An 18,154-nucleotide genomic window follows, 5' to 3' on the forward strand; every position below is an offset into this window, starting at 1 on the left:
TGGGGGGGAGGCTGGGAAGGGATGTGAAGGGTAAATAAAGGAGGAGGCTGCAATGCTTGATAAGAAATGTACGCATTATCTTGCCCATGTAATTGTAACCCCTCTGTACAGTATGTTCACAAAAAACAAAAATAAAAATTAAAAAAATATGTCAGCACTGAAAGAAATGCCTGATGGGAAGGAAGTCAGCCACAAACATACGTTATTTTATTGTTTCCAGGTGGCAAGTAGTTTTCCTGTGTGTGTGTGTGTGTGTGTGTGTGTGTGTGTGTGTGTTTGGGCATGTGCCAGTACCAGTATTAGGGTTTGAACTCAAGGTCTCGAGCTTCCTCAGCTTGACTTGTTTGGCTTGTGCTCTACCATATATAACTTCAAACCACTACTCTTCAGATCTCAACCTCCTGAATAGCTAGAATTACAGATGTGAGCCACTGGTGCTTGGTTTATGCCCTTTCTTCAACATGCTGGTATGCTTTTGATGCACAGTTCTAGTCTTATAGGTTTCATGGTCTGGCTCTGGGAGAAATTTATATAAATGCTTGGAGTAAATGTGTGGTTTAAATGATAATGTTTGAAAATAAACATGGTTGATAGTCATACAGAATTAGTAACTTGGATGTGTCATGGAATAATTTTACAAATCATTCAGCATCTTTAAACAGTTGGGTATATATTTAGAATTTCTTTTCTATAATATTTTATTTGGAATTCATTTAGAGATCATTCTGGTTTTCAAAAGTGATTAAAGCTGAAGACAAGTTAACAAAAAGTCCCAGCCTATTAAGCATTTACATTTATGTAAAGATGGAAAAGTTTATATTTTACAGATGTACTTATAGCTGTAAGCCACTATCTAGGGTGCAATGAGTATTCAAATTGCCTGAGGGTGAGCTCCTACGTGTGAAACCAGTGAGTCAGTGCTCTCAAATTTGCTTTTTTTTATAGATTAATACTTTATAATGTACCATGCATCACAGTAGGTTTTTTCCCATTTGGGGTTCAAAACCAAAATAATATAATAGTACCCTTTTGTTTTTGTGTATGCTAGTCTTGGGGCTAGAAATAGGGTCTTGGCAGTGTCCTGAACTTGTTTTTTTTTCTCAAAGCTCTCTACCTCTTGAGCCACAGCTCTACTTCTAGCTTTTTTGTTGTTTAATTGGAGATAAGAGTCTCACAGACTTTCCTTCCCCATCTGGCTTTGAACCATGATTCTCAGATCTCAGCCTCCTACATAGCTAGGAACACAGTTATGAACCATCAGTGCCCAGCTTAAAATGGTACCCTTTCTAAAACCTATGGAACAGAGATTTGCTTTTCTTTTCTCTCTCTATCCTCTTTTCTCATCTGTAGACCCAGAGGCACTGAGACTGGCTAGACAATTGCAGAATTTACTACGTTGCCTTTGTTTTCTGTTTCTTGCCTTCCAGGGGAGCTGGTATGCAAATTAACAAATTGCAAATTATCACCTAGATGTGAGGGAGCAGATCTTAGCCTGGCCAGGTGCTGTGAGTAGTTCTTCACACTAAGAAAATGGTGGGAACTGCCAAGCCCCGGAGGAAAGGCTGGGCTGGAAGAACACCACAATTTATTTTAAACAATTTTGGAGATAGGAAGGAAAGCATAGCTCGTTAAAACTCAAACTTTAAGTTCACATAGGAGAATATGAATGCTCAGAGAAATTAAACAAATTGTTTAGGGTTATTCAGCTAATTGTTAGCTGAGAAAATCATGTTTCCTTGCTCATGGAGAGAAAAAGAAAGAGAGATAGACAGAGGCAGAGACAGAGATAGAGACAGAGATAGAGAGATAGAGAAGGAGAGAAAGGGAAGGATGAAGATTGCAAAGAATAGTTTGACTTTGATGTTTTTCCATAGTACCTCCAGGAAAAGCAAAAGAAAACATGAGCTTTCTTTCTGTTTGGATCACTGACTAAATATTAGATAGTCATGACTTTGAGCTGAAAGTGATAACTGCAAATTAGGTAGTTCATAGTTATTTAGAAAACACTAAATTGACAAAACCACTTTAACCAAACCCAGTTTATTTCAGATGGAGAGGAGATATAGGTAATTAAGACTTGTTAATTCTTTCAACACTCAGTTCTTAACAATTGTCTCTAACATAAGGTAAGATATTTAAACCTCTTAGGTTAGGCTATTTTTATCTAGCTGCCAATTGGTCAGTTAGCTGTTGTCTGTGAAACAAATGAGGTCAGCACATGTGTGCTCAGCCTCCTTCCTTTCTAGTCTATGGATTTCCACCCTCCTCCCCCGATACATGGTTCTATACTTCCTGAAACAAATGATGCTATACTTACAATAAGGTTTTGCCATCCTAAGTGTAAAGTGTTCTGAATTTATCCAGCCCTTTGAGCATCCTAGCTTGGCCATTCAGCTGTGTTGGTTATTTCTGTGTTATGACCCCATGGCTGGCCCAGCTATGATTTGCTGCTGCTGCCTGCCCAGCATCCTCCATGGCTCCCTAGCTCCTGCAAACATCCAAACTCAATACCTAAAGTGTGGTTTCTGCTGACTGTACAATTGCTTTTCTCACCTTCCTATAGCCATGAATGTCCTTCCTCTGGCTTTGGGAGCAGGAAGAAAGGGAACATGTCTGAAGCAAGGCTTAGAAGCTGGATGAAGGGGACACCATTGCTTCTAAGATGGCCACAGGAAGGCGTTGTTCTTGAAAGTAAGAGAGCAAGGGTGGTAGACCGGGTGCTGGGGTGGCCCTCCAGAGGGTGAGCAGAAGGAGGAGAGGAGATGTGGGGTACTAGCACCCATCCCCTGCTAGTTATAATTCCATCTGCTCCTTGTGTCCAGCCTGCAGGCATTAGCCCATCCAGCAGGGTGGCCAGGACACCACTGTCATACCGGATGAGCTTCAGGGCTGGGTCAGGAAGGCTTTCTGCCTTTGCACAGCACAGCTGGAAGATGGCTAGGGGATATTGGCTTTCACTTCATGGCTACTTCTGTGGGAACAGTCTTAACTCCCTAGGCTAGGGACAGCCCCTTCCCTGGTCTCTCTGATTTCCAGTGTACCCTATAACTCACCTTCAATCTCTTTTAGAGTGTTAAAATTATGTCTATCTCCCCCCAACATTATCTGGAGTGCTTTAAGGTAAGCAACCTTGGTTCATTTCTCTTTGGAACCAGCATCTGGACATAGTACTGTATAACAGGGTTTGTTAATTGGAGTGATACTTAGTCAATTCAGTGAACATTAAAAAATTTCTTAACCCATAACATTTACTCAGTGCTTACTCTATACCCCGAGTGCTGTTCATGCAGGCAACACAAACAGAAGAGAGATCAGACCCTGATCCCCTATTTGGGGTGGCTGTTTGGGGTGGCTGTTTGGGGGTGGCTGTTTGGGGTGGGGGTACACATTCAAAGGGGAGCACAGTGTTCTGGCCTGAATCAAATCTGTCTCTGCTAGCTCCAGCACCACATACATTGAGAAGGAGCTATGCCTAGCATTGAGACTCTTTCATGACTCTGATAAGTGCCACCATCCCTGTCTTTTCAAATTGCTTCTAGTTCTACCCCAGTCTTTGCATAATGAGGCAGTCATACAGGGTTCTTGCAAAGGGTAGTGAAAGTGTCCCTGTCCTTGCCCATCTGCATGAGCCCCGGCTGTCCCTCCTCAGTGGGCTGTCATGTTCCCCTTTGTTATTTGTACTGTAGTGAAGCACTGGGTAGCAGCAGCTTCATCATCCTGTCCACTGGGCTCACAGATTCCCCCCACCCCCACACACTCAGCACCCAGTCGCATGCTGGAGACTAGCAGCTTAGACTTCTCTGTCCAGGACTTGTGACCTTACCTTTGCCACTTGAGAACTTATCTGCTCTGATGGGGTTGCTCTGCTGGGATGTGGCCTTCTAAGGTCCCCTGGTTCTTTGCCTGCTCCTGAACAGCTAAGGAGCCCCCCCCCCACAACTGTGCTGAAAGGATGTCTGTTGGGGATAACTCTGCAGCCAACAGGTAGCAAGGCACTCTGGGAGTGTGAACAGCCACTAGGCAGGGGACCCCAGGTGGAAAACAGCTGTCTGTCCTCCATGGTTGATGATCAGAAAGAGAAGGTCAGAGCAAGGGATGAGGTCCAAACTTTGTCCCTTGTTTTGGAGGGCTATGAGCATACCACACTTGCTTCTGTATTCCTAAGCTCTCTCTACACCTTCTGATGGCTTATTTCTGGTTTTGGCACTCTGAGACTTGGCAGAATCCTGGAGTGAGGATGTCCTGGGTCACTGAGGCTGAACTGTACACTTGATTCATTGCAAACCATGGGCCACTGGGACTTAAGTGTTGAAGGTAGGTGTGTGTGAGAGAGAGATGGAGGGGGAGAAGGAGGAAGTGGAGGAGGAGGAGGAGGAGGAAGAGAATAAGAATATGAGAGGGGAAGAAAGGGAAGAAGAGATAAGAGAGGAGGGGAGGAGGGAAAAGTGGAAGAGAGAAGAAAGAAGGGAAAGAAGGAGGGAGAAAGAGGAAAGGAAGGAAAGGGAAAGGAGGAGAAGGAGGGAAGAGGGGCCAGTGTAGAGAGTAGGGACCACACACAACCAATAATGAATGGTCAGGCTGGGGTAGATTGGGTGACTGAAGCCTATTGAAAAGGTGAATCGAGGGCTTGGATGTGGCCACTGCTTCTGGGACCTGTGCTAGGAAATTCACTAGTCCAATCTCCAGGCACCAAACAAATGATTGCCACTCTCACTTTAGCTTTGGTTTAGCTTCTCTGGCTCTAACCCTAGCTCAGGCAGCCCCTCCTTCTTATTCTTTTTTCTTATTGTGAGAATACCATACAGAGGAGTTACAATTACATGGGCAAGGTAATGAGTACATTTCTTATCAAGCATTGTTGCCTCCTCTTTGTTTCCCCTTCCCATCCCTTCCCATACTCCCCCCACCTCCCCAACCCGATCCCCTCCCCCCCCCCACAAAAGTTGTAAAGTTCGTTTTTCGACATAACGACTTGTACATCTCATTGTTGGGATTGGCACCAAGCTGACCACTGTGGCAGGTATTTATGGAGTTTTCATAACTGAGATGCTTAGGACCAGAGTGTTCAGGATGATTTTTGGATTTTGGAACTTTTGCATATATATAGTCGGATATCTTGGGGATGGCCCCATGTTTAAACATTAAATAATTTGTTTCACATATAATTTGTACACACATATTGGGAAGGACATTTTATACATTTTTTAGCACAACTGAATTTCAACTATGACCCTTACATAAGGGCATCTGTGGAAATTTCCACCTGTGGTGTCACACTATACTCAAAAACTTTTGGATTTGGTAACATATCAGATTTCAAATATTTGGATTAGAGATGCTCAACCTTTATTTTACTATGATAACCACTTAATTATCATGGCCACTCCATTAGGACATCCTAACTGCTAAGATTACCCTTATTTTATAGAAGAGGAACCTGGAACTCAGGAAAGCAAAGTCATTTTCTCAAAGCCACACAGCAAATAACAGCCCAGAGCTTGACTCACAGGCGTGGCTGTGGTGGCCACACCAGGGCTGATGGATCATGGCAAGCCCTTCTTCCTTGACCAGGAGTCCTTGTGTGTCCAGCTTCCTAGAGCTGTAAAGGCCTGCGGGGCTTGTAAGGGGATGAACAAGCCTCTACTGTCACTTTAGAATACCAGACACCCTTCTTTTTTTGACTGCTTCAAGGAACTTTGGTTAATGGCAGCATATTGTCTCCACAAAGTTCCAGCTGTGTGTCTAATAATAAAAGCATTTGTGACAGCTGACATTCATTAGCCACCTGTTATTCTGTGCTAGGTGATGTGAGGAATTGAAAGCCTCTAGTTTAGAGGAGAAAAGAGGCAAAGAGGTTGGGCCTGGCTCAGTATCACACAGTTCGTGCATGGCAGAGCTCTTTAAGCCCTGTGCTCAGGGTTGGGGTGTGTGCTGTGTTGGGTTAGCACCAGCCATTGCCGGTTGGTTGTCAAGTGTTGAAAACCCACAAGGAGAGGAGGGAAAGGAGCCATGTGTGCAGTGTGGGTAGCTGAGGGTCAGGCCAGTGAGCATAGTATCAGGGTACATCAGTAGATATTTGAGCCCTGAAGGAGCAAAAGGTATGGGGGACAGGGAAAGATTTGAAGTAGGGTGCTCAAGACCTTTCTGCTTTATGATTTTGCATCAGTCTTTCTTAGGGCCAAGGTGGGTGTTCCCTGCACTTAGGAGAGGTGGATAAAGGAGTTGGGGAAAAGAAACTGTGCCTGAAAAGACATTGTGTGTGTGTGTGTGTGTGTGTGTGTAGTATAAGTATGTCCATGTGTATAAGGAAAAGATGCAGAGTAGAAAATACTAAATAATTGTCATTTTGTAGCTAGGCACCAGTAGCTCATGCTTGTAATCCTAGCTAGTCAGAGGCCAAGATATGAAGACTAGGGTTCAAAGCCAGCCTGGGCAAGAAAGTCCATGAGACTCTTATTTCCTATTAACCAGCAAAAAGCCAGAAGCGATGTGGCTCAAATGCTAGAGCATTAGCCTTGAGGGAAAAGAAAAAGTTAAAAGATAGCATCTAGTTCTCTAAGCATGCTTAGGCCCTCAGGAGTAGCATGCACACGTGCACGCACGCACACACCACACACACATATACAAACACACACACACACACACATTATCTTCCCATTTTTCACTGTCCTTGAGGGCTTTTCTAGTTTGTATTGTCACTGCATGCATATGAAGGTCTGCTAACCTGTAATTCTGCAGGCTTAAATAGCGTTTTAAATTGTTATATGGTTTTCAGGGTGATGAAGCTCTTTTTTCCTTGCTTTTCTGCTCACTATGGCTCAGCTTATTCCCTTCAAATGAACCACATTGGATTTTTTTCCTGGTAGTAAATCTCATTACTACTAGTTGGCAATTCTCTCTTTCTACCTTCTCCAAAGAGCACCCCAAGGTCCTGATCAGCTAACACCACCCTCAACGTGCAACCAATCCCGGCATCTTGGGAACCTCAAGCACTGCGAACTTCCTATCTCTTTTCCAGTGACTGACACCCATTTCTCTCTCCGCCATACCCGTTTGGATGCTTTTACACTGGACATTCTTATAGTTTTGTTACTTATAAAGAACAACTCTATGGGACACCTTTTGAGCTTGTAAATTCCAGCTTGGTTCAAAGTCTAGGGGACAGCTGAAGTAATGCCAATTTTTTTTGGGGGGTCCGGTCGTGGGGCCTGAACTCTGGGGCTGGGAACTGTCCCTCAGCTCTTCACCTCAAGGCTAGCACTCTACCACTTGAGCCACAGCTCCACTTCCGGCTTTTTTTTTCTGCTTATGGGGTGCTGAGGAATCGAACCCAGGGCCTCATGCATGCAAGGCAAACGCTCTACCACTGAGCCACCTTCTCAGCCCAATGCCAAATTTTTTTTTAACACACGGATCACCCTTTCAACTTGAACTCTTAAGATTTTGTTTTTGGTTATTTTTTAAGAGTCCTGATTTGGATTGAGTGAGTCTCAAGGGGAAAAAATTCACAGTGGATTTTACAGTCTCTCTGTACTGCCTGAGAAGCAGCCATTTGGGGAAGTGAAACAAGCTGGGGTTGGTGTGTGGAAATGATTATAGCTTTACTTCCAGCTCCAAGTGAAAGGTGGGGCTACAATCAAAGCAAACCTCACTTCTAGACTCAGAAGAACAACTGTATAGATACAGATGCAAAGTAGGTTGTGGTTAAGAACCAGAGGCATTTGGAATTTACTGCCAGCGTATCGGACATGTCATATTGGGCAAGACTTCTCTCAACCTCAGTTTCCTCATCTCTAAGTGGAGATGTTATGAGCCCTTACCTGATAAGACTGTTGAAAGAATTAGGTGAGTTTGTGCACACATAGGGACTGTAAATTTCAGGGAGGACAGTAAATTTCACTCAGGGCACTGCCCTAGAGAATGCTCCACCCCTATCTCTCTGTCGTCAACTGTTATACTAATGCTCTAAGTTAGAGGTGGCCCAGGATGGGCAAACCGAGTAGTGAAAACCATGCCCTGTTTTGGTAATTGCTGTCATAAGAGATGATCAATTTTTATTACTAGGAACCCAAACTGCCTGTCCAGTATCATTTCCAGTTCCTTGACAACCAGACACTTATGCCTATGGGTATCGAATGGCTCTTAAAATAGAAGAGAAAGAAGCATGAAGTAGAGCTTGTCTTGTGGAAAGTCTCTGATACCATTCTAATTTGATATCAGTCACTGCCCTCATAAATCAAACTCACCACACCGAATCCTTGGTGAGCTTGGAACTCACTCTCCCATCCTCTTCCAGGAAGATGTCCATTTGCAAGTTTGCATCATTATCATGGGCTGAGAAATAATTGGTGATGACTCTTGCTGGGATTCCAAGACATCGCAGAACTACAAGAAAGGACCATCATTAGGCACATCCACAAATTTAACAAATGCAGAGTGGGGAAAAAACTCTCTTGAATGGAAGCCTTCTTCTTTCTCATCTTGAGAAGCTCCCTCTTGGACATGTCCTTGAATGTCCAGATTGAAGAAGGGCGACTTGTTCAGTCCCCTAGGGACAGAAGAGAGACATATTGCTGTGTAGTGGGACCCTTCAGAAATTTAGTTGATGACAAATGCATCTGACTGGCATAATAACCCAACCACATGTCCTTTGAAGTTTAATTTTGAATTATAGGGTCATCAAAGAAGTCATATTTTACAGTAAGTTAGAAATGTACAGAACAGGCCTCAATGGGGTTTGTTTCTCCAGGCTGGAAGTCACTCCTGTGACACTCTGTGTAAGGGTGACACTTCAGATTCATTTTAATTGTTATATAATAAATTACCTGGGTGCATTTGTTGCCATATGCATCTATTGATTAAGCTTAATCTAAATGCCCTCCCTGGCTCCCAGGACGGCAGACATCAGGACTCATTGAAAATAATTTGGCTGACAATTTTAAGATTAATGACTTGGCTTGTCGTTTTTTTTTCCACTCTCAGAATAGTTTAGCATTTTAAAATGAGGACTATCCACCTCCTTCAGGACAACAACCTTGAAAGTCCCAAAAGTCTGGTAGAAATCAAGTGTTCCCTTAAATGACTTAATCTGCTTTTTTTGCTGTTGTTTTATTTTTTTATTTTTATTGAAAAGATGTTGAGCTGGGGGATGACAGTTACATGGGTAAGGCAATAAGTACATTTTCGCTTAATCATTGTTACCCTATCCCTCTTTATCTCCAACTGATTCTTCCTTCTCTCCCTGCAAGTCATAATGTTCATATCCAACATAGTGTCAAGTGACTATCAATGTTGCTGTGGTCCATCCATTGTTCTGCTGTTTCTGTGATTCCCTTTTTCTTTCACATATTGCATTGTCTATTATGCAAAACATGAGGTACAAAAAACTAAGAGAAATGAAGAAAGGAAAAGACAACAATAGAGAAAAAAATGAACTCTATACAGGGTCTAATGAAAACCTCTTGTTTCCATAAGTTGTGTGCTTCATTATATATAGTTCTTTGCACTAAGCATTTGGTTTGTTGAGATCCCTTGTTAAGGATATCATATACATATTCTAGTTCTTAAAAATGAGGGGAATCATATAACCTGCTTTTCTTTGGTTCTGGCTTACTTCACTTAATATAATTTCTTCCAAGTTTTTCCATTTCCTTATAAATGGAACAATGTTATTCTTTCTGATGGAAGCATAGAATTCCATTTTCTTGATCCACTCATCTACTGAGCATTGGTTCCATATCTTGGCTTTGGTAAATAATGCTGTGATGAACATTGTCATACTGGTTGCTTTAGTGTGGCCTTGTTTGTGGTCAATTGGATAAATTCCCAGGAATGGGATTGCTGGATCATAGGGGAGCTCTATGTGTCTTTTGAGAAACCTCCATACTGCTTTCCAGAGCAGTTGAACAAGTTTGCACTCCCACCAACAGTATAATAGCATTCCCCTTTGGTCACATCCCCACCAGCATCTGTTTTTGTTAGATTTCTTGATTATGGCCATTTTAACTGGGGTGAGATGGAATCTCAATGTTGTTTTGATTTGAATTTCTTTTATAGCCAGAGATGTTGAGCAATTCTTCATGTGTTATTTTTTTGGCTATGTAAATCCCCTCTTCAGAGAGAGAAAGATCTCTCTTAGGGTCTTTAGCCCACTTTTTAATGGGGTGATTGTTTCTTTGGGGGAATTTAATTTCTTGAGCTGTTGGTGTATCTTAGATATGAGACCCTTGTCTGTTGTATGGGTGGTGAAGATCTTCTCCCATTCTGTGGAGTTTCGATATATTTTGCTAGCTATGTCCTTTGCAGTGCAGAAGCTCTGCAGTTTAACGCAGTCCCATTTATCCAGCCTTTCTTTGATTTGTTATGTTTCTGAGTCTTTATTAAGAAACTTTTGTACTGTGCCAAGGAGCCCTAGTGTTTCTCCTATTTTTTCTTATAATATTTTCAAGGTATCTGCTTTTACCTCAAGGTCTTTGAACCATTTGGAGTTGATTCTGGTGCAGAGTGATACATATAGGGATCTAACTTTAGTTTTCTACACATTTATTGAAGAGGCTGTCTTTCTTCCATTCTATTTTTTTTGCCTCCCTTGAAATGACTTAATCTTAAATCCCAAAGAACAAGGGTCCTGGCTTCCCATTTACATTTCCTCTCTTGACCTTCAGCACCTTTTCACATGATCTTCACCAGAAAATTTACTGGCACTCTCATTCTGATTCTTGTGAGTGTGTGTGTGTGTGTGTGTGTGTGTGTGTGTGTGCATGTACACTAATACTGAGGTTTGAATTCAGGGCCTTATACTTTCACTGACCTTTTTTGCTCAAGGTTGGCACTCTACCACTTGAGCCACTCCTTCACTTCTAGTTTCTTTGCTGGTTAATTGGAGATAAGAATCTCAACAGCTTTTCTGCCCTGACTGGCTTTGAACCTGGATCCACAGATTTCAGCCACCTGAATGAGTACCTAAGATTGCAGACATGAGCCACCAAGGCTTGGCTGTTTCTGATGAATTTTAATGTGAGTTGCTGAATAGTAATTCCTAATATAGAATAAGACTTGTTCCCAAGTCTGCTTTTGCATCTTTTGTAGACAGACAAAGCTTGACTTTAGGGTATCACCTCTGTGTTCCTTGCAACTACTTTCTTCAGGTTCTTCTTTTTACTGTGAGCTCCCTGGAGGATGTTTCTGCCTTTTCTTTTCTTTTTTTTTTCCTATTCATTCTTTGTTTTGTGTTGTACCAGTCCTGGAACTTGAAATCAAGGTCTGGGCACTGTCCCTAAGTTTTTGTGTGCAAGGCCAAAACTCCATTTCTTGCCTTTTTTTGTTATTAATTGTAGATAAAAGTCTCACAGACTTTCCTGTGCAGGAAAGCTTTGAATCACAATTCTCAGCCTACTGAGGAGCTAGGATTACAGGTGTGAACCACTGGTGCTCCACTTGCATCTGATTTTCTTAATTTACCACCAGAGCTTGTTTTCAGGTATAGATCTCATAGCTAATTTATACAAAAGGCATAAATAAAGCCATGTGCTGGTGGCTCAGGCCTGTAATTCTAGCTAGTCAGGAGGCTGAGATCTGAGGATCACAGTTCAAAGCCAGCCCAAGCATGAAAGTTCATGAGACTTTTATCTCAAATTACTCACAGAAAAAACTGGAAGTGGTGCTGTAGCCCAAGTGGTAGAAAGTGCTAACCTTGAACAAAAGGAGCTTATGCCGAGGCCCAGAGTTCAAGGCCCAGGACCAGAAAAAAAAGAGGCATAAATGGATGTAAAGTGGTCAGTGTTTTATGTGGTTCTAAGCCCAAAGGAACAGTGAGATTGTAGGCAAAAGAAGACTTGGGTCTATTTTGTCATTTAGGAATCATTTCACAAGACTTGTGACTTCTCACTGCATTGGTGTGGTTTCCTTCCCAACTCCTGGCATGGTCACCTTTAGCCTGTCCTGAAGCCCAGGTTGATGCCTAGAACTTCAGAGACTGTCACTGCCAGGAGACCAATGCTTTGGTCTCAAGGCTAAGAAAATATATATTATTCAGTTAATGCCAATGAGAAACAAAACTAACAAAGTTAAAATTACTTTCTATTTGGATCATTGACTAAATCCTAGACTGTTAGCACTTTGAAGTAAAACTGGTGGATTTCACAATCGTGTTTTTAAAAATAGTCTTGTCCTAGCCTCCAGTTGCTGCTTCTTTTTCTTTTTCTTATAAAAATTTTTACTAGATCCCGGCACCAGTGGCTCACACCTGTAATCCTAGCTACTCAGGAGGCTGAGATCTGAGGATCACAGTTCAAAGCTAGCTTGGACAGGAAGGTCTGTGAGATGCTTTTTTCCAATTAATCACCAGAAAACTGGAAGTAGCACTGTGGCTCAAGTGGTAGAGCACTAACATTAAGCCGAAGAGCTGAGGGACAGTGCCCAGGCCTAGAGTTCAAGACCCACGACCGACAAAAAAAAAAAGTTAAACAGGCAAAACATTCCTTATGAACAAGCAAGCAGAAAGGTAACTTTAACTTGAGCTAAGTGTTTCTCCAAGACTGGAGAAATAGCAGGTGAATGGAAATCATTACCAATGATGAGACACACAGAAACAAATGTATTTTCTAAGATATTCACTGAATTCACTATAACATTATCTGGGCCTGGAGAGGCAAATGCCATTTTGACAAATGAGGCACAAGCCTGAAGAGAATAATTTAGTTCCTGTCTGTTTTGCCCTATAGATTGGCTGTTGTGTGGATTGGATATCTGAGAAACAACAGGGGAGGTAAAGATGGTTCATTATATTTGATATCTAACTGCTCGAGGGTATTGAGACTCCCATGTAAAGGAGGGAGATGAGAGTACTTTTCATAACTCCTTTCATAATTGGGATAAAAATTAAATGGAAATATTTATAAAAACAACAAATCAGCATATTAGCTACAGTCTGCATCTTTTCAATAAGTCTATCTCTTTTCTTATTATTATTTTAGTTTTCCCTCTTTAGTCTTTTAAAAATAATTTTTAGAAATAGCTAATCATTTCTCCCACATTCTTCCTTAGTCCCTGCAAGCCTCCATAGCAGTGGGTGTTGGCTGATGGATGATGTAGGAAACAGTCCATCATTCTTTCTATAAAGATTCTGTAATCAGATACTTTGAACATATTTGACCCAGTACACCTTAATTATGCATTGACTACATCCCAGAATAGTCATCTATAAATTCTACAGAGTCAAAAGGGGATGCTAAGTCTCTCTGCCAGGTTATAGATAAAATGTCTTGAAGTGGAATTTCCTTTATATTAAAAATACGTTACTCAGTTGGATACTTACACGTGTTAAAGACACCAGCAAAAACCCAGCACTGGCCATAACGGACTGGCTTCTCAGAGCTCCTGTATTCCAGTAGAATGTCAACACTTCCAGTCCAGGCTGATGGGGGAACACCATAAGCATAGATATTGTCCCATGATCCCACAAGGACACCTTCATCATCTTTGGCATTCACCTAAATGAAGCCATGAGAGGTGAAAAGGAAGAAAAGCCATTTAAATAAGCACTTCTGAATTATGAAACTTGGCAAGTTAAGGCTTCCATGTATCTGCATTGTGTCAACAGTTCCACTGCTGTTCAACTCTGTTCAATAGTGCACAAACCAAGTGTGCAAAGGGGAAGACCAAAGAAGCGAGACTGCCCCTTGACAGGTATTGAATGACAGGGAGGAAGAATCTTGTGACATGCTTTGGACAAGATCCACAGGGCACTTGGTTTGGGTGAGAATGACATGGGCAAGAAAGAAGGAATACCTGCAAAGGAAAATAACTTGGGAGGGAATCTTGTGGTGAGAAGGGCAACACAAGACTGATAAATGAAAAATGCTTGTCCAATGGGCTTTGATTCACATGATACATGTCAGATTCCAATGAACTGATAAAGAACAGATATTACCGTAGGAACCACTGCATTAACAAAAATAAAACCGGTGGCTCACACCTGTAATCCTAGCTACTCAGGAGGCTGAGATCTGAGGATCTCGGTTCAAAGCCAGCCCGGGCAGGAGAGACCGTGAGACTCTTATCTCCAATAAACCACTAGGAAACCGGAAGTGGTGCTGTGGCTCAAGACGTAGAGCGCTAGCCTTGAGCTGAAGAGTGCAGGGACAGCGCCCAGGCCCAGAGTTCAAGCCCCACGACTGACCCCCTAAAAAAAGAATAATGAATTCCTATGGGTACTATCACAGAATTGTTTTTTTTAAATTATAAATTTTATTAAAGAAATAGTCTCTGTGATAGTTTAAAAACAAGGATACAATGTGTGAATCTCAGGTCCTTGCATATGCTATTCAAGCACTTAAGCACTTACCACTGAGCTACCTCCAAATCTAAGCTTGATAGTTTCGTTAAAGGACATTTCTGTTTACCTAAAGTACCCAGAACAAAGGAGACTTTTGCAGACAGTGGCAATCTTGAATATTTAAGAAACCCCTCAGACTACAATCAGCAAACACCTTTCATGTTTAGACAAAACCACTAAGTAAGAGAAGTGACAGTTTTGAAGCATTCTGTCACTTTTTTTTTTTCTCCTGGGTACTGAAGGATCATGAGATTTAATTGTAGTTAAAAATCCTAGTTGGAGAGCAGTGGGAGTTTCCTAGTAATAGGTACCACTTTAATGAATTTTACAATTGACAATAGTGTTCTGGAGCCTTGCTACTCCAAGTGCACCAGCAGTGCCCACTCTTACTGGGACCTCATTAGGAATACAGAATCTCCCAGGTCTACTGGAAGAGAATTGGCCTGTGTGCACATTAGCTTGTGAAACATAGGTCTGGGTGATGCTGAAAAGACATGGCCAGCAATAGGAAGTTCATGATGAGATGTATTTGGATTATGAAAACCAGCAAGAAGCTACTAAAATATGTTTTTTGAAAAAAATGCGTCTTCTGCCTCACTCACAGTGCAGCCGTAGCACCTGCCCAGGCCTTTCAGTTCTGCTTACTGCATTTGGCTGTAGAGGAGCCTGTCTTTCCAAATGATTCAAGAGTTCATGGAGAACTCTTGAAATGTGATTTTTATGAATTCTAACAAGTATGAGCAGAGTTGGTGCCCCATAATTGTTCAATAATCACCCGTGTATTCAACAAGCACATACACCTTTTATAATGAAGAAAAATAAGACCTTTAATCCTGGAGAGAGATGGATAGGGAGCCAATAAAGTAGAATCAAAGATTACTAGAATTAAGAAAGATATATAGGCAGAGTGAAAAACCAAAGAACCTTCCAGAGTGATGGCAATTGTGGGGGTTCTTTGAGGAGATAAGAGGAAAACTGGCCAGAAAAGTCATCCACATAATGGAAAGAATTAAATGAATCCTTGATGAAATCAAAATAATTCGCAGCAGGTTCAGGGTCCTCTGTATGAATATCATGTAAGTAGGTTATATGGACTGAAATAGGAAATGTCAGAAGAATATAGAAAAAGTGCACAAGCACCTTCTACAGTGAAGGACACATACTCCACTGAAATAATGGGGTGTGCTACCTAGAAGATCACTAGTCTGATTTAGACACATTATTTCTCACTTTTGACTCTACCCAGTCAGGTTTTTAAAATTTCTTTTCTTATAATAAGTTTTTTTATTGTGAAAATACCATATAGAGGGGTTACAATTACATGAGTAAGGTAATGAGTACATTTCTTATCAAGCATTGTTGCCTCCTCTCTTGTTTTTCCCCTACCATCCCTTCTCTCCCATCCCCAAGACTACACTCCCCCTCTCTCCCCTCCCGCCACCACCAAAGTTGTAAAGTTCATTTTTCAACATAGTGTCTTGTACATCTCATTGTTGCAATGGGTCCATCTGTTTCCCTATTTAAACAATTTGTTTTTTCCCTTCCCCTCCCCAAATTATACCAACATCAAATACAGTGAAAAAAGAGGTTATACCATGGGAGAGGGGCATACAAAACAACAAAAAAATCACCTGATAAATATGTTAGAAACAATAGCAAGAAAGAAAAAAACCACTTGTGTCCTTATCTTGGGGTTCATTTCACCTAACCTCATCTTATCTGACCTTTTCTGTTTAGCTCAGACATGTACTAGTTATTGCAAATAAGGGAAACCATGGGACCTATGTTTCTTTGGGCCTTGCTTACTTCACTTAATATAATTTTAAAGAGTTTCAGTAACTCTTCCAGTTAATGTGTTCCATGCAGAAAAAAATATTCTCTGAAGATTTCTGAAAGACTTTGTTCAGCTGATTGGAAATTCATGCCTTTGATATGAACTTTGACTTTTGCCTGTAGATCCATGTAATGACTAGGGGTCAGGAGGATCCAGCTGACACTCTGTCTCTGTTCTCTTCATGGTTAGTACTTTCCATTACAGTTGATTTGATTATTAATCTGTGTCTATTATAATGGATTCCCAAGAGTATCTTGGTTGGCTCTGATATGGTTGGTCTTTAATGGCAGGTTGATTTAACTTTGAACTCACTATACCATTCCCTTATCATTGAGAAATAGAATAGGATTTATGAATCCTGAAAATAAAAGTTCCTAAATTGTGGTTCTGATGCCTTGTTTTTCAGCTAGATACTCATTAATTAGCAGGGTTATTTATAGCATAAGTCAGAAAAGTGAAAAGGAAAAAAAGGCTCTCTTTTCTACAGACCTTTTAATTGTTAATGCTGAGCTGTTTCCCTGTTGCTAGATAAATCACAATTCTCATTTATTAGCATTTGGCCAGATTAGCTACTGTTTTCTAATTAGAATATTGATTTCTAGGGAGTTCAGACACTGAACTAGATAAGTCTTTGGTGACTGCTATAAGGGGTTAAAGTAAAATCTCTCTCCCTAGAGAATAAGATATATTTGGAATACTCTTCAAGGACATATTACTCCATTTCCTCCCACAGTTGCCTGATGCAATACCCTAGCATGAACTCAGGAGTTGCCTAGGGATGCAAGGAAATATCTTGGCCTTGAGTCACTGGTGATCAAAAGACAGTCTGAGCCCAGAACTCTGGACAGGAGGCATCTTCAACTTCAATATAATTATACTATGTTTCCCTCCCACAATGACTACAGAATTGAGGAAATGAAAAAAAAGTGCAAGCCCTCTAAAAGTTACTATCAGTAACCTCAGTGGCATAATATGCTGCAAAAAATTCAAAACCTAGTGCCAAGAGAAGATGACACTTGATTGAAGCAGAGGCAGCCTGGCTCACTTCGTGACCTTGACAACCACTCCCTCGTAAGCCTTACTGTGAGGTTAACACAAAACTGAGTTTTTTTTTCCATTTGTCTTTCAAAATCTGGAAAGAAACATACTGAATTAGAGCATTAATGTTCACTAATTTTTTGTTTGTTGTTGTTTCCACATATTGTGGGAATAATTTCTGTGAGGAAAAAGATGAATAAAAGGCCTGCACCTCAGAGGAGGTAGATATTCTATGTCCATGGCTGGAGAATGATATAAAGCCCAAGAAAATCTTTCATGGGAAAGAAATACAGCTCCTATTATGCGAGTGGGTTCTGGAAGGAGAAAATTAACCATCTTAATGAAAGGAGCAGAAGCAAATGCTCTAGTGAAGACAATTCATTTCTCAGTTAACTTCCTCCCCCATTCTAGTCTCCGTGGGAACTGAAGATTAGACAGAGTTAAATACACTGTCTCAAATTTATCTTTGGTTCAGAATAGTTAAGATGTCTTCTGTTAGAACAAATGAAAAGTCATGTAAGTACAAACATCAATAAAAGAAAAAGAAACCATAAAAAGGGAAGAAGAGAGAAAAGGGAGGAAAAGGGGGGTAGGAGGGAGAGAAAGAGACACAGAGAGAGAAAGAACAAAATCTGCCAGGCACTGGTGGCTCACGGCTGTATGTAATTCTAGCTATTCAGAAGGCTGAGATCTGAGGATTTTAGTTTGAAACCAATCCTTGGCAGGAAAGGCCATGAGGTTCTTATCTCCGATTAACCACCTAAACAAACCAGACTGGAAGTGGAGCTATGGCTCAAGTGGTAGAGTGCTAACATTAAGCATAAAAGCTCAGGGACAACACCCAGGTCCTGAGTTCAAGTCCCATAACAAAAAAAGGAAGAAAGGAAGGAAGGAAGGAAGGAAGGAAGGAAGGAAGGAAGGAAGGAAGGAAGGAAGGAAGGAAGGAA

The 18,154-nt window shown here is 41.3% G+C and overlaps 1 protein-coding gene across 1 annotated transcript in view; it reads right to left on the reverse strand.

The window, feature by feature from the left end:
- Window positions 1–18,154, reverse strand: part of F13a1 (coagulation factor XIII, A1 polypeptide) — a 170,783-nt gene that overhangs the window by 62,598 nt on the left and 90,031 nt on the right. Inside the window, exons 7-8 of the mRNA XM_013016714.1 lie at window positions 13,316–13,490; window positions 8,247–8,385 (exon numbers count right to left, since the gene is read on the reverse strand). Of these exons, the coding sequence (XP_012872168.1) occupies window positions 8,247–8,385; window positions 13,316–13,490 (314 nt within the window). The remainder of the gene's footprint in view (window positions 1–8,246; window positions 8,386–13,315; window positions 13,491–18,154) is intronic.

Source organism: Dipodomys ordii, unplaced genomic scaffold, assembly GCF_000151885.1.
Source record: "Dipodomys ordii isolate 6190 unplaced genomic scaffold, Dord_2.0 Scaffold32, whole genome shotgun sequence".
NCBI lineage: Eukaryota > Metazoa > Chordata > Mammalia > Rodentia > Heteromyidae > Dipodomys > Dipodomys ordii.